Below are 14,655 nucleotides of genomic sequence, written 5' to 3' on the forward strand. Positions count from 1 at the left end.
GATGAGGGTATTAGAGGGGATTCGGAACATAAGTAACATCTGTGATGAGGGTATTAGAGGGGAACATAAGTAACATCTGTAATATGGGTATTAGTTGGGGAAAATAAGTAACATCTGTGATGAGGGTATTAGAGGGGATTCGGAACATAAGTAACATCTGTGATGAGGGTATTAGAGGGGAACATAAGTAACATCGGTGATGTGGGTATTAGAGGGGAACATAAGTAACATCTGTGATGTGGGTATTAGTTGGGTAACATAAGTATCGAACATCAGTGATGTGGGTATTAGTTGGGGAACATAAGCAACATCTGTGATGTGGGTATTAGAGGGGAACATAAGAAACATCTATGATGAGGGTATTAGAGGGGAACATAAGTAACATCTATGATGAGGGTATTAGACGGGAACATAAGTAACATCTATGATGAGGGTATTAGAGGGGAACATAAGCAACATCTGTGATGTGGGTATTAGAGGGGAACATAAGAAACATCTGTGATGTGGATATTAGAGGGGAACATAAGTAACATCTATGATGAGGGTATTAGAGGGGAACATAAGTAACATCAGTGATGTGGGTATTAGAGGGGAGCATAAGTAACATCTATGATGAGGGTATTAGAGGACACATAAGTAACATCTATGATGAGGGTATTAGAGGGGAACATAAGTAACATCGGTGATGTGGGTATTAGTTGGGGAACAAAAGTAACATCGGTGATGTGGGTATTAGTTGAGGAACATAAGTAACATCTGTAATGTGGGTATTAGAGGGGAACATAAGTAACATCTGTGTTGTGGGTATTAGTTGGGGAACATTAGTAGCATCATTGATGTGGGTATTAGTGGGGGAACATAAGTAACATCTGTAATGTGGGTATTAGTAGAGGAACATAAGTAACATCTGTGATGTGGGTATTAGTAGAGGAACATAAGTATCTAACATCTGCAATGTGGGCATTAGTAAAGGAACATAAGTATTTAACATCTGTAATGTGGGTGTTAGTAGAGTAACATAATGTGGATATTGTAGAGGAACATAAGTAACACCTGTGATGCGGGTATTAGTTAGGGAACATAAGTATCTAACATATGTTATGTGGGTATTAGTAGAGGAACATAAGTATCTAACATCTGTGATGTGGGTATTAGTAGAGGAACATAAGTATCTAACATCTGTGATGTGGGTATTAGTAGAGGAACATAAGTATCTAACATCTGTGATGTGGGTATTAGTTGGGGAACATAAGTAACATCTGTGATGTGGGTATTAGTTGGGGAACATAAGTAACATCTGTGATGTGGGTATTAGTTGGGGAACATAAGTAACATCTGTGATCTGGGTATTAGTTGGGGAACATAAGTAACATCTGTGATGTGGGTATTAGTTGAGGAACATAAGTAACATTGGTGATGTGGGTATTAGAGGGAACATAAGTGACATCTGTGATGTGGGTATTAGTGGGGGAACATAAGTAACATTGGTGATGTGGGTATTAGAGGGAACATAAGTGACGTCAGTGATGTGGGCATTAGTTGGGGAACATAGCCTTTGAGCACATATGTATAGTACATTTTTCTAGACTTCTGCAATATTACTTTGGACAACCATTGGAAGAGACTGACCCAGTCACTGAAAATAATTAACCCAGGCTGTATGTATTTCACGAGAAAATACTTATGTCAATGTGCCTGTAGGAAAACAGAATTTATGCTTACCTGATAAATTACTTTCTCCAACGGTGTGTCCGGTCCACGGTGTCATCCATAACTTGTGGGAATATTCTCTTCCCCAACAGGAAATGGCAAAAAGCACAGCAAAAGCTGTCCATATAGTCCCTCCTAGGCTCCGCCCACCCCAGTCATTCGACCGACGGACAGGAGAAAAAACAGGAGAAACCATAGGGTGCCGTGGTGAATGTAGTTAAAGAAAAAAATTCATCAAACCTGATTAAAAAACCAGGGCGGGCCGTGGACCGGACACACTGTTGGAGAAAGTAATTTATCAGGTAAGCATAAATTCTGTTTTCTCCAACATTGGTGTGTCCGGTCACTGCGTCATCAATAACTTGTGGGAACCAATACCAAAGCTTTAGGACACGGATGAAGGGAGAGAGCCAATCAGGTTACCTAAACAGAAGGCACCACGGCTTGCAAAACCTTTCTCCCAAAAATAGCCTCCGAAGAAGCAAAAGTATCAAATTTGAAGAATTTGGCAAAAGTGTGCAGGGAAGACCAAGTCGCTGCCTTACATATCTGGTCAACAGAAGCCTCGTTCTTGAAGGCCCATGTGGAAGCCACAGCCCTAGTAGAGTGAGCTGTGATGCGTTCGGGAGGCTGCCGTCCGGCAGTCTCGTAAGCCAATCGGATGATGCTTTTCAGCCAAAAGGAAAGAGAGGTAGCAGTAGCTTTTTGACCTCTCCTCTTGCCAGAATAAACGACAAACAGAGAAGACGTTTGTCTGAAATCCTTTGTTGCTTCTAAATAGAACTTTAAAGCACAAACTACATCTAAATTGTGTAACAAACGTTCCTTCTTTGAAACTGGATTCGGACACAAAGAAGGTACAACTATTTCCTGGTTAATATTCTTGTTGGAAACAACCTTTGGAAGGAAACCAGGTTTAGTACGCAAAACAACCTTATCTGAATGGAACACCAGATAGGGCGGATTACACTGCAAAGCAGATAACTCAGAAACTCTTCTAGCAGAAGAAATAGCAACCAAAAACAGAACCTCCCAAGATAACATCTTGATATCTATGGAATGTAGAGGTTCAAACGGAACCCCTTGAAGAACTGAAAGAACTAAATTCAGACTCCAGGGAGGAGTCAAAGGTCTGTAAACAGGCTTGATCCTGACCAAAGCCTGAACAAAAGCTTGAACATCAGGCACAGCTGCCAGTCGTTTGTGTAACAAGACAGATAAAGCAGAAATCTGTCCCTTTAAAGAACTCGCAGATAATCCCTTATCCAAACCTTCTTGGAGAAAGGAAAGGATCCTAGGAATTTTGATCTTACTCCATGAGAATCCCTTGGATTCACACCAACAGATATATCTTTTCCATATTTTATGGTAAATTTTTCTAGTTACAGGTTTTCTGGCTTGTACCAGAGTATCTATCACAGAATCCGAAAACCCACGCTTAGATAAAATCAAGCGTTCAATTTCCAAGCCGTCAGCTGGAGGGAAACTAGATTTGGATGTTCGAATGGACCTTGTACTAGAAGATCCTGTCTCAAAGGTAGCTTCCATGGTGGAGCCGATGACATATTCACCAGGTCTGCATACCAAGTCCTGCGTGGCCACGCAGGCGCTATCAAGATCACCGAGGCCCTCTCCTGCTTGATCCTGGCTACCAGCCTGGGAATGAGAGGAAACGGTGGAAACACATAAGCTAGGTTGAAGGTCCAAGGCGCTACTAATGCATCCACTAGAGTCGCCTTGGGATCCCTGGATCTGGACCCGTAGCAAGGAACCTTGAAGTTCTGACGAGACGCCATCAGATCCATGTCTGGAATGCATCATAATTGGGTCAACTGGACAAATATCTCCGGGTGGAGTTCCCACTCCCCCGGATGGAAAGTCTGACGACTCAGGTAATCCGCCTCCCAGTTTTCCACTCCTGGGATGTGGATCGCAGATAGGTGGCAGGAGTGATCCTCCGCCCATTTTATGATTTTGGTCACTTCTCTCATCGCCAGGGAACTCCTTGTTCCCCCCTGATGGTTGATATAAGCAACAGTCGTCATGTTGTCTGATTGGAATCTTATGAATCTGGCCTTTGCTAGTTGAGGCCAAGCCCTGAGAGTATTGAATATCGCTCTCAGTTCCAGAATGTTTATTGGGAGAAGAGACTCTTCCCGAGACCATAGACCCTGAGCTTTCAGGGAGTCCCAGACCGCGCCCCAGCCCACTAGACTGGCGTCGGTCGTGACGATGACCCACTCTGGTCTGCGGAAGCTCATTCCCTGGGACAGGTGATCCTGGGTTAGCCACCAACGGAGTGAGTCCCTGGTCTTCTGATCTACTTGAATCACTGGAGACAAGTCTGTATAGTCCCCATTCCACTGTTTGAGCATGCACAGTTGTAATGGTCTTAGATGAATTCGCGCAAAAGGAACTATGTCCATTGCTGCAACCATCAACCCTACTACTTCCATGCACTGAGCTATGGAAGGTCGTGGAACAGAGTGAAGAACTTGACAAGCGTTTAGAAGTTTTGACTTTCTGACATCTGTCAGGAAAATCTTCATTTCTAAAGAATCTATTATTGTCCCCAAGAAAGGAACTCTTGTCGACGGAGACAGGGAACTTTTTTCTATGTTCACCTTCCACCCGTGAGATCTGAGAAAGGCCAGAACGATGTCTGTGTGAGCCTTTGCCTTTGAAAGAGACGACGCTTGTATCAGAATGTCGTCCAAGTAAGGTGCCACTGCAATGCCCCTTGGTCTTAGAACCGCTAGAAGGGACCCGAGTACCTTTGTGAAAATCCTTGGAGCAGTGGCTAGCCCGAATGGGAGAGCCACAAACTGGTAATGTTTGTCCAGAAAGGCGAACCTTAGGAACTGATGATGATCTTTGTGGATAGGAATATGTAGATACCCATCCTTTAGATCCACGGTAGTCATAAATTGACCCTCCTGGATTGTAGGTAAAATCGTTCGAATAGTTTCCATTTTGAACGATGGCACTCTTGAGAAATTTGTTTAGAATCTTTAAATCCAGAATTGGTCTGAAAGTTCCCTCTTTTTTGGGAACTACAAACAGATTTGAGTAAAACCCCATTCCTTGTTCCACGGTTGGAACTGGGTGTATCACTCCCATTTTTAACAGATCTTCTACACAATGTAAGAATGCCTGTCTCTTTATTTGGTTTGAAGATAAGAGAGACATGTGGAACCTTCCCCTTGGGGGTAGTTCCTTGTATTCCAGAAGATAACCCTGAGAAACTATTTCTAGTGCCCAGGGATCCTGAACATCTCTTGCCCAAGCCTGAGAGAGAGTCTGCCCCCTACTAGATCCGGTCCCGGATCGGGGGCTACTCCTTCATGCTGTTTTGGCCTGCTTACCCTTGTTCCAGCCTTGCATCGGTTTCCAAGCTGGTTTGGTTTGCGAAGCATTACCCTCTTGTCTAGAGGCTGCAGAGTTGGAGGCCGGTCCGTTCCTGAAATTGCGAAAGGAACGAAAATTAGACTTATTCTTGGCCTTGAAAGGCCTATCTTGTGGGAGGGCATGGCCCTTACCCCCAGTGATGTCTGAGATAATCTCTTTCAATTCTGGCCCAAAAAGGGTCTTACCCTTGAAGGGGATATTAAGCAATTTTGTCTTGGAAGATACATCCGCTGACCAAGACTTTAGCCAGAGCGCTCTGCGCGCCACAATTGCAAACCCTGAATTTTTCGCCGCTAATCTAGCTAACGGCAAAGCGGCATCTAAAATAAAGGAATTAGCTAACTTAAGTGCGTGAACTCTGTCCATAACCTCCTCATACAGAGTCTCTCTACTGAGCGACTTTTCTAGTTCCTCAAACCAGAACCACGCTGCTGTAGTGACAGGAATAATGCACGAAATAGGTTGCAGGAGGTAACCTTGCTGTACAAAAATCTTTTTAAGCAAACCCTCCAATTTTTTATCCATAGGATCTTTGAAAGCACAATTATCCTCGATAGGAATAGTAGTGCGTTTGGCTAGTGTAGAAACTGCCCCCTCGACCTTAGGGACTGTCTGCCATAAGTCCTTTCTGGGGTCGACCATAGGAAATAATTTCTTAAATATAGGAGGGGGGACAAAAGGTATGCCGGGCTTCTCCCACTCCTTATTCACTATGTCCGCCACCCGCTTGGGTATAGGAAAAGCGTCGGGGTGCACCGGAACCTCAAGGAACTTGTCCATCTTGCACAATTTTTCTGGAATGACCAGGTTGTCACAATCATCCAGAGTAGATAACACCTCCTTAAGCAGTGCGCGGAGATGCTCTAATTTAAATTTAAATGTCACAACATCAGGTTCTGCCTGTTGAGAAATTCTACCTGAATCTGAAATTTCCCCATCTGACAAAACCTCCCTCATGGCCACTTCAGATTGGTGTGAGGGTATGACAGAGTTTAAAACAGAGCAATCGCGCTTTCTCTGAAATGCAGGCATTTTGGATAAAATATTTGCTATGGAGTTATCCATTACTGCCGTCAATTGTTGCATAGTAACAAGCATTGGCGCGCTAGAAGTACTAGGGGTCTCCTGCGTGGGCAAAACTGGTGTAGACACAGAAGGAGATGATGTAGAACTATGTCTACTCCCTTCATCTGATGAATCATCTTGGGCAACTTTACTATCTGTGGCAGTACTGTCCTTACTTTGTTTGGACGCTATGGCACAATTATCACACAATTTTGAAGGGGGAGACACATTGGCTTCCATACATACAGAACATAGTTTATCTGAAGGCACAGACATGTTAAACAGGCTTAAACTTGTCAATAAAGTACAAAAAACGTTTTAAAACAAAACCGTTACTGTCTCTTTAAATTTTAAACAGGGCACACTTTATTACTGAATATGTGAAAAACTATGAAGGAATTGTTCAAATTTAACCAAATTTTCACCACAGTGTCTTAAAGCATTCAAAGCATTGCACCCCAAATCTCAGACCTTTAACCCTTAAAATGAGGAAACCGGAGCCGGTTACAGTTTTAACCCCTCTACAGTCCCAGCTACAGCCTTTGCTGCGACTTTACCAAACCCAGGGGGTATACGATACCAAATGAAGCCTTCTAGGAACCTTTTCAACTACTTTCAGACCCACACACATGCAGCTGCATGTCCTGCTCTCAAAAGTAACTGCGCAATAATGGCGCGAAAATGAGGCTCTGCCTACTACAGAGAAGGCCCTTCCTGACTGGGAAGGTGTCTAAACCAGTGCCTGACGTAAAAAAACGTTCCCCAAAGTTTATAAAGTGTGAATTTCAACATCAAGCTGTATAAAATGCCCAAATAAAGCAATCGATCTAGCCCATAAAGCCCAGTTTTATAGCCCATATTAAGCCCTTTATTCTGTTTGAGACTAAGAAAATGGCTTACCGGTCCCCATGAGGGGAAATGACAGCCTTCCAGCATTACACAGTCTTGTTAGAAATATGGCTAGTCATACCTTAAGCAGAAAAGTCTGCCAACTGTTTCCCCCAACTGAAGTTATCTCATCTCAACAGTCCTATGTGGAAACAGCAAACGATTTTAGTTACTGCTGCTAAAATCATATTCCTCTCACAAACAGAACTCTTCATCTTTTTCTGTTTCAGAGTAAATAGTACATACCAGCACTATTTTAAAATAACAAACTCTTGATAGTAGAATAAAAAACTACAACTAAACACCACATACTCTTCACCATCTCCGTGGAGATGCTGCTTGTTCAGCGGCAAAGAGAATGACTGGGGTGGGCGGAGCCTAGGAGGGACTATATGGACAGCTTTTGCTGTGCTCTTTGCCATTTCCTGTTGGGGAAGAGAATATTCCCACACGTTATGGATGACGCCGTGGACCGGACACACCAATGTTGGAGAAATAAGACTTAGCAGGTAAGCAGTGAGGAACTGTCTATACTTTGAGAGTGGTCTTACATTTCTAGCCATCAAAATTTCTGACAGAACTGTCTCTCACAGTAGGTCAATAAACTGCAGCTAAAAGGTATAAAAATCACTATCTAGTACTACTGAAACCAATTTACACAAACCCTTCTCACCAAATATCGGTTTGGTTTCTTCTGTAGTTCTTCAGGTAAATCATCCCAAATTTCCAATTTGATATCCAAAGGAATGAAATTGCAGTTTAGTGGCTCCTCATCCTAAATAAAGAAATGCATCATTACAAATTTGCAAGTTAATACATTTAAAGTTATAATATCATTTTATAATTGTAGTTGAAAAGGGAAGATACATGAGAAGCACAGACAGCAAAATAATGCAGGAGAGAAAGAGATGGAGGGTGAGGTGGAAGAAAGATATTAATGGAGGGAGAGAGATGTAGAGGGATGGAAAACGATAGGGGGAATGAGCTAGTGGAGGGAGGAGCAGAGAGATGGAGGAGGAAGGGAGGGAGGAGCAGAGAGATGGAGGAGGAAGGGAGGGAGGAGCAGAGAGGTGCAGGAAAAAGAGAGGGATTAATCACAATACTAAATAAGGGATGCCCTCCTGTTTGAAATAAGATAATAAAAAAAGTGTATTGTAAACATATAAAATAGTGATAATAATAACAAGAAAATACTATAAGGTTTGATCAATTGCATGAAATGACAGTGTCTTGTAGATGAGTGTACAGGATGAGCAATGAGCAAAATCTTTAAAAGGTCATAATACATTCAGACCCAATGAAGGGATATGGTTCAACTCCCAAAATCAGCAATCTGTAGGTAACAAACTTAAACAGAGACGCCACATGGCCTAGCTCAGTTGGATAAGAGCAATAAAAATGATAGCAGTGAATGCACTCACATGTGATGTTGCACCAAGAGTATAAGGTGCAAATCAAGCAGACTGGATACTCACAGTCATCCAGCAGACTAATCTCCCGCAATACACCAGTGACACAGTCAGCAATCTTCTGGCAGACTCACAATGCACCTTTATACTCATGATGCAACATCACATGTGAGTGGATTCACTGATATCACTATTTTTTGACAGTTGCAAAGTTAGCAGGGAAGATGCATGTTAATAGTAACCAGGAAGCTAACAGGCTTACTTCTTTTTTTTTTTTTTTTTATTCTTTTTTTTCTTTTATTCATCAAAAGTAAAGACAATATAATTCTTCAGATAACACAACAGAAATGTATCAGACACATATTCAATCTGTATCAATAATAAAAAACAAACCTTTACATTATAAGTCTTCAGTGTAATTGATTAAACATTCTAAACGTAAAATAACAAAAAAGGGAAAAGAGAGAAAAAAAAAAGAAAAAAAAAAAAGAAAAAAGGGAAAACCCCCCTGACTCCCCCGCCCCCCCCTCCCCGCCCCTTCAACAAAATAATACCTTACCGCTACCTTCACGTCCAAAACACAACTACCGATAGATGCCGAATTACACAACCGTGTTTATCCAGGATACCGGAAATACCCCTAATACAACAAATTCAGCAAAGCAGACCGTAGATCGGACAGGGGCAAGAATCTGCTTTTGAATCTGGAGGGGATATGACAAAATGATTGGTAACCAACCCTGTAAAAACTCCTTGGTTCTCTTCTCAGAAGCCTCCGAGAGATGATATGACTCAAATACAATTTGGCCTTGGATTTCTTTACAAGACCTCTCAAGGCTCGGTGCTCTCTTAGCTTTCCAATTTAACAGGACAAGATGACGTACTGCTAGAATAATCGTATTCAACGTATATATCATTGCTGCCGAGTTTCTATGTGCTTCTGTAATAAGTAAAACCACATCTTGAAGTGTAAGAACAAAATTTGCCCCGTATAATGTGTTAAACCAATGAACCACTTTATGCCATAACTGGTTAATTTTGGGACAGAACCAAAACATATGGAATAGATCAGCCCTAGGGTTTGAGCATCTGGGACATTTATTTGATCCAGTGTCAGAAAATTTTTGTAATTTAAGCGGATGCAAATAGAAATTATTCAGGAGCTTCAAATGCGATTCCTTCCAGGACACCGAAACCCTACACTTATGAATCATATTGCAACTCTGAATGATCTTCTCCTCAGTGATATCGGTAATAACCGGAAGCAACCAAGTACTTATGCTGTGCAAATGCTTATCGCTTTGTTTAGAAAGCATAATATCATATATTAAGGAGATAGAGGAACTTCCCATACTGAATTTCTTAATTAAGATTCTAATAACAGACCATTCCGGTGACATACTATTCTCCCAATTTTGCTCACGCATGAAATGGCGAATCTGGAAATACGCAAACAAGTCAGACCTAGGAAGATCATAAATTTGAAACAGAGACTCAGCAGTCTGAACCAAATTATCAGCCCCCAATAATTGCTTGACAAACAACAGCCCCTTGTTCCCCCATGATTTAAACACCTTATGATAAATACCCGGGATAAAATTAGGGTTTCCCTGAATAGGAAGATATTCTGAAACAGAGGGATCCACTCCTAGACAAATACAGAACTTCTGCCACGCAACCACAACATTTTTAAAGGATACCAGTTTACTGATGTTGGATGGCAGCTGTTTTGTATTACAATGTAACAGCGCACCAAGTGCGAATGGACGAGTATAAAAGGCTTCCTCTTGACTAACTGCTAACCTGTTAGTTTCCGCCACCCAATCCACGGCAAATTTCACCAATGCAGCCGTATTATAGAACCTGACATCAGGCAGAGCCAACCCGGCACGGTTTGTCTTTTGCATGAGCTTAGCTAGTGCAATCCTAGGTCTCTTATCTTTCCAGATAAATTTAGAAAAATCACTGTATAACTTTCTAATATCTGAACTGGAAATAAAGAGAGGAAGATTCTGTAGCACATAGAGAAGACGAGGGAAAACAATCGTTTTTAATAGCTTTATCTTTGCCGAAATTGACAGCGGAAATGAAGCCCATAACTGCAGATCTATTTTAATTTTTTTCAGTAAGGGAACAAAATTCGCAACATACCATAATTTCGGATTTTTATGCAACTCGAGTCCCAAATAACTAATTGCATTGACAACCTTAAATGGGAATTTTTCCAAACCGGACGAGTTATTGCCCATATACATGAGTTCACTCTTTTCTAAATTCACCAAGTAACTGGAGAAAGAGCTAAACTGAGAGAGGAGTTGAAGAATAACTGGAATCGATTGAAAGGGCTTATCTACAAAAATCAGCATATCATCAGCATAGAGAAGGGTTTTTAAACGGTGAGAGCCCAATGAAATTCCTGTCAATACATCGCGAAATCTGACCGCTAAGGGTTCTAGAGCCACATTAAACAGGAGGGGAGCTAATGGACACCCCTGCCTAGTACCTCTATGTAAAACAATCCCCTGTGAGCGAATCCCATTAACCAGGAGAAAAGAAATTGGTTTACAATAAATTTTATGAATAAAGAGAATAAAGTTGCCAGAAAAGCCAAATTTCTGTAATGAAGAAAATAAATGCTCCCAGACAATGGAATCAAAAGCCTTGACTGCGTCGAGGGTTAAGACTGCAGAATCAAGAATTCCGTCATTACAAGGCTCTGGTTCCAAATTCGACATGTAATCCAAAAACGTAATAACCTTTCGAATATTCCGCGACGAGTTCCTAGCGGTCATAAAACCGGTCTGATCCTGATGGATCAAGTTCTGCAGGCAGTGATTCAGTCTAGAAGCGATAATCCCAGCCAGAAGCTTGTAATCAGTATTGAGTACTGATATTGGCCTGTATGAGGCCATGTTCTCTGGATTTTTATTTTTTTTCGCAATGAGTGAGATATTAGCCGCAGCAAAGTTTTCCGAGATCCCATTTTCAGAAAGATAATAGTTATTGAAAATAGCCTCTAATGTAGGCAGCAGTTCTTGCATAAGCAATTTATAAAATTCGGCCGGGAACTCGTCAGGGCCGGCAGCCTTATTGAGCTTAAGATTATCAATAGCTGTACCAATCTCCTCACGCGATATCGGCTGATTCAGCACAGCCAACTCATCTGCTTGAATCTTAGGAATACTTATAGCCGACCAAAAGGACTCTTGGTTATTGTGGTCAGCAGCGACGGCCGAATATAATTCTTGATAGTACTTAAAAAATTCCTGGGAAATCTCTGCCGGCTTAAAAAACCTGTCCTCGCCATTTTTTATAACAGCGATGTAATTTCTTTTTTTTCTATTCTTAGTCAAGCGGGACAGATGCTTCGCCGAACACCCGTGAAAACTCCTATATTTAAGATTCAATCTTGCTTCTTCCTCCAACGATTTCTGCTTTATATAGATCTCTCTTTCCTTCCTAGCCTCAAGATACACTGCCCAGTTTAATGGGGAGGGATCCGACTGAATGTCCCTGTAGGCGGCTCTGGTTCTTGCAACAAGGGAACTCCCCTGTTCCTTAATTTTTTTTGCGCGCAAGCTCATATAAGCTATTATTTTACCTCGAATCACAGCTTTAGCCGCCTCCCAATAAACCTCTGTCTTATGACTGAAATTCGAGTTAAATAAAACATACTCATGCCAGGCAGTCTTAATCCATGATGAAAAACTTGGGTTAGTATATAAAAAATGAGGGAAGCCAAAGACCCGTGTTTGTGAACGTGCCTCATAAGTATCAAGAATCGATAAAGAGATTATAGCGTGATCTGATACCAAAAATTCCCCAATTCCCGTTTTAAGCTGGAAGACTGTCAGTGCTTCCGCGATTAAAAAGAGATCAATCCGCGAGAATGTCCTGAACGACTTGGATTCGCATGTGTAGGCTCTGATTAAAGGATTTTGCAAACGCCAAATATCAGTCAATGTTAATTTAATACAAAATTTTTTAAAGTAATTGGCGTGATACTTATATTTAGCGTCATTCTTTCTTGAAAAACGGTCTAGTTCTGGACTCATAGTAGCATTAAAGTCCCCACAGATAATTAAATTCTCCCTTATAAAGGGAAAAATTATGTTTTGGATCCGGTCCCAAAATTTTACTGAAAATTTATTGGGGGCATAAATATTACAAAATATATATTTAACGGATTTTATCAATACCTGTAACAACATATAACGAGCCGAAGAATCAAACTCAACTTTCGTAACTTGATAATCCAAATCTTTATGAAAAAGAACCGCAACTCCTCGCTTTTTAGATGGAGAAGATGAGGCCAGTATCTCGCCAACCCATCTCATTTTAAGCTTAGCCGCTTCTAATGCATCTAAATGAGTCTCTTGCAGAAAAACCACATCTGGCTTTTCTACAGCCAATGTTTTAATAACCAATTTGCGCTTAGCGGGAGAGGATATCCCCCCACATTCCACGAAAGAATTCTACAGCCCACTGATATTATTCTCCATTCTCATTAACACGCCAAGCCCTGGAAAGGATACGCAACTGGCAATAACATCCGAGGGGTGGGGGAGGGACGAGGAAGAGGGGGCGAGAAGGAGAGGGAGAAAACAAAAAAAAAAAAAATGGGGGAAAACATAATTTATGCTTACCTGATAAATTTATTTCTCTTGTAGTGTATCCAGTCCACGGATCATCCATTACTTATGGGATATTAACTCCTCCCCAACAGGAAGTGCAAGAGGATTCACCCAGCAGAGCTGCTATATAGCTCCTCCCCTAACTGCCATTACCAGTCATTCGACCGAAAACATGCAGAGAAAGGAAAACCATAGGGTGCAGTGGTGACTGTAGTTTAATGGAAAAATTACCTGCCTTAAAGTGACAGGGCGGGCCGTGGACTGGATACACTACAAGAGAAATAATTTTATCAGGTAAGCATAAATTATGTTTTCTCTTGTTAAGTGTATCCAGTCCACGGATCATCCATTACTTATGGGATACCAATACCAAAGCTAAAGTACACGGATGACGGGAGGGACAGGCAGGCTCTTTATACGGAAGGAACCACTGCCTGAAGAACCTTTCTCCCAAAAACAGCCTCCGAAGAAGCAAAAGTGTCAAATTTGTAAAATTTGGAAAAAGTATGAAGAGAAGACCAAGTTGCAGCCTTGCAAATCTGTTCAACAGAAGCCTCATTCTTAAAGGCCCAAGTGGAAGCCACAGCTCTAGTAGAATGTGCTGTAATTCTTTCAGGAGGCTGCTGTCCAGCAGTCTCATAGGCTAACCGTATTATGCTACGAAGCCAAAAGGAGAGAGAAGTAGCCGAAGCTTTTTGACCTCTCCTCTGACCAGAATAAACGACAAACAGGGAAGACGTTTGTCGAAAATCCTTAGTTGCCTGTAGATAAAATTTCAGGGCACGGACTACATCTAGATTGTGTAGCAGACGTTCCTTTTTCGAAGAAGGATTAGGACACAAAGATGGAACCACAATCTCTTGATTGATATTCCTGTTAGTGACCACCTTAGGTAGGAACCCAGGTTTAGTACGCAGAACTACCTTGTCTGAATGAAAAATCAGATAAGGAGAATCACAATGTAAGGCAGATAACTCAGAGACTCTTCGAGCCGAGGAAATCGCCATTAAAAACAGAACTTTCCAAGATAACAACTTGATATCAATGGAATGAAGGGGTTCAAACGGAACCCCCTGTAAAACATTAAGAACTAAGTTCAAACTCCATGGTGGAGCAACAGTTTTAAACACAGGCTTGATCCTAGCTAAAGCCTGACAAAAAGCTTGAACGTCCGGAACTTCTGACAGACGTTTGTGTAAAAGAATGGACAGAGCTGAAATCTGTCCCTTTAAGGAACTAGCGGATAAACCCTTTTCTAAACCTTCTTGTAGAAAAGACAATATCCTCGGAATCCTAACCTTACTCCATGAGTAACTCTTGGATTCGCACCAATATAAGTATTTGCGCCATATCTTATGGTAAATCTTTCTGGTAACAGGCTTCCTAGCCTGTATTAAGGTATCAATAACTGACTCAGAAAAACCACGTTTTGATAAAATCAAGCGTTCAATTTCCAAGCAGTCAGCTTCAGAGAAATTAGATTTTGATGTTTGAAGGGACCCTGGATCAGAAGGTCCTGTTTCAGAGGTAGCGACCAAGGT

At 41.5% G+C, this 14,655-nt stretch overlaps 1 protein-coding gene across 3 annotated transcripts in view; it reads right to left on the bottom strand.

The window, feature by feature from the left end:
- ZRANB3 (zinc finger RANBP2-type containing 3) overlaps nucleotides 1-14,655 on the bottom strand; it is a 1,006,798-nt gene that overhangs the window by 226,418 nt on the left and 765,725 nt on the right. For all 3 annotated transcript variants that reach the window (XM_053698237.1, XM_053698236.1, XM_053698238.1), the window contains one exon: nucleotides 7,745-7,846. In XM_053698237.1, the coding sequence (XP_053554212.1) occupies nucleotides 7,745-7,846 (102 nt within the window). The remainder of the gene's footprint in view (nucleotides 1-7,744; nucleotides 7,847-14,655) is intronic.

The sequence above is a fragment of the Bombina bombina genome, chromosome 1 (assembly GCF_027579735.1).
Source record: "Bombina bombina isolate aBomBom1 chromosome 1, aBomBom1.pri, whole genome shotgun sequence".
Taxonomy (NCBI): Eukaryota; Metazoa; Chordata; class Amphibia; order Anura; family Bombinatoridae; genus Bombina; species Bombina bombina.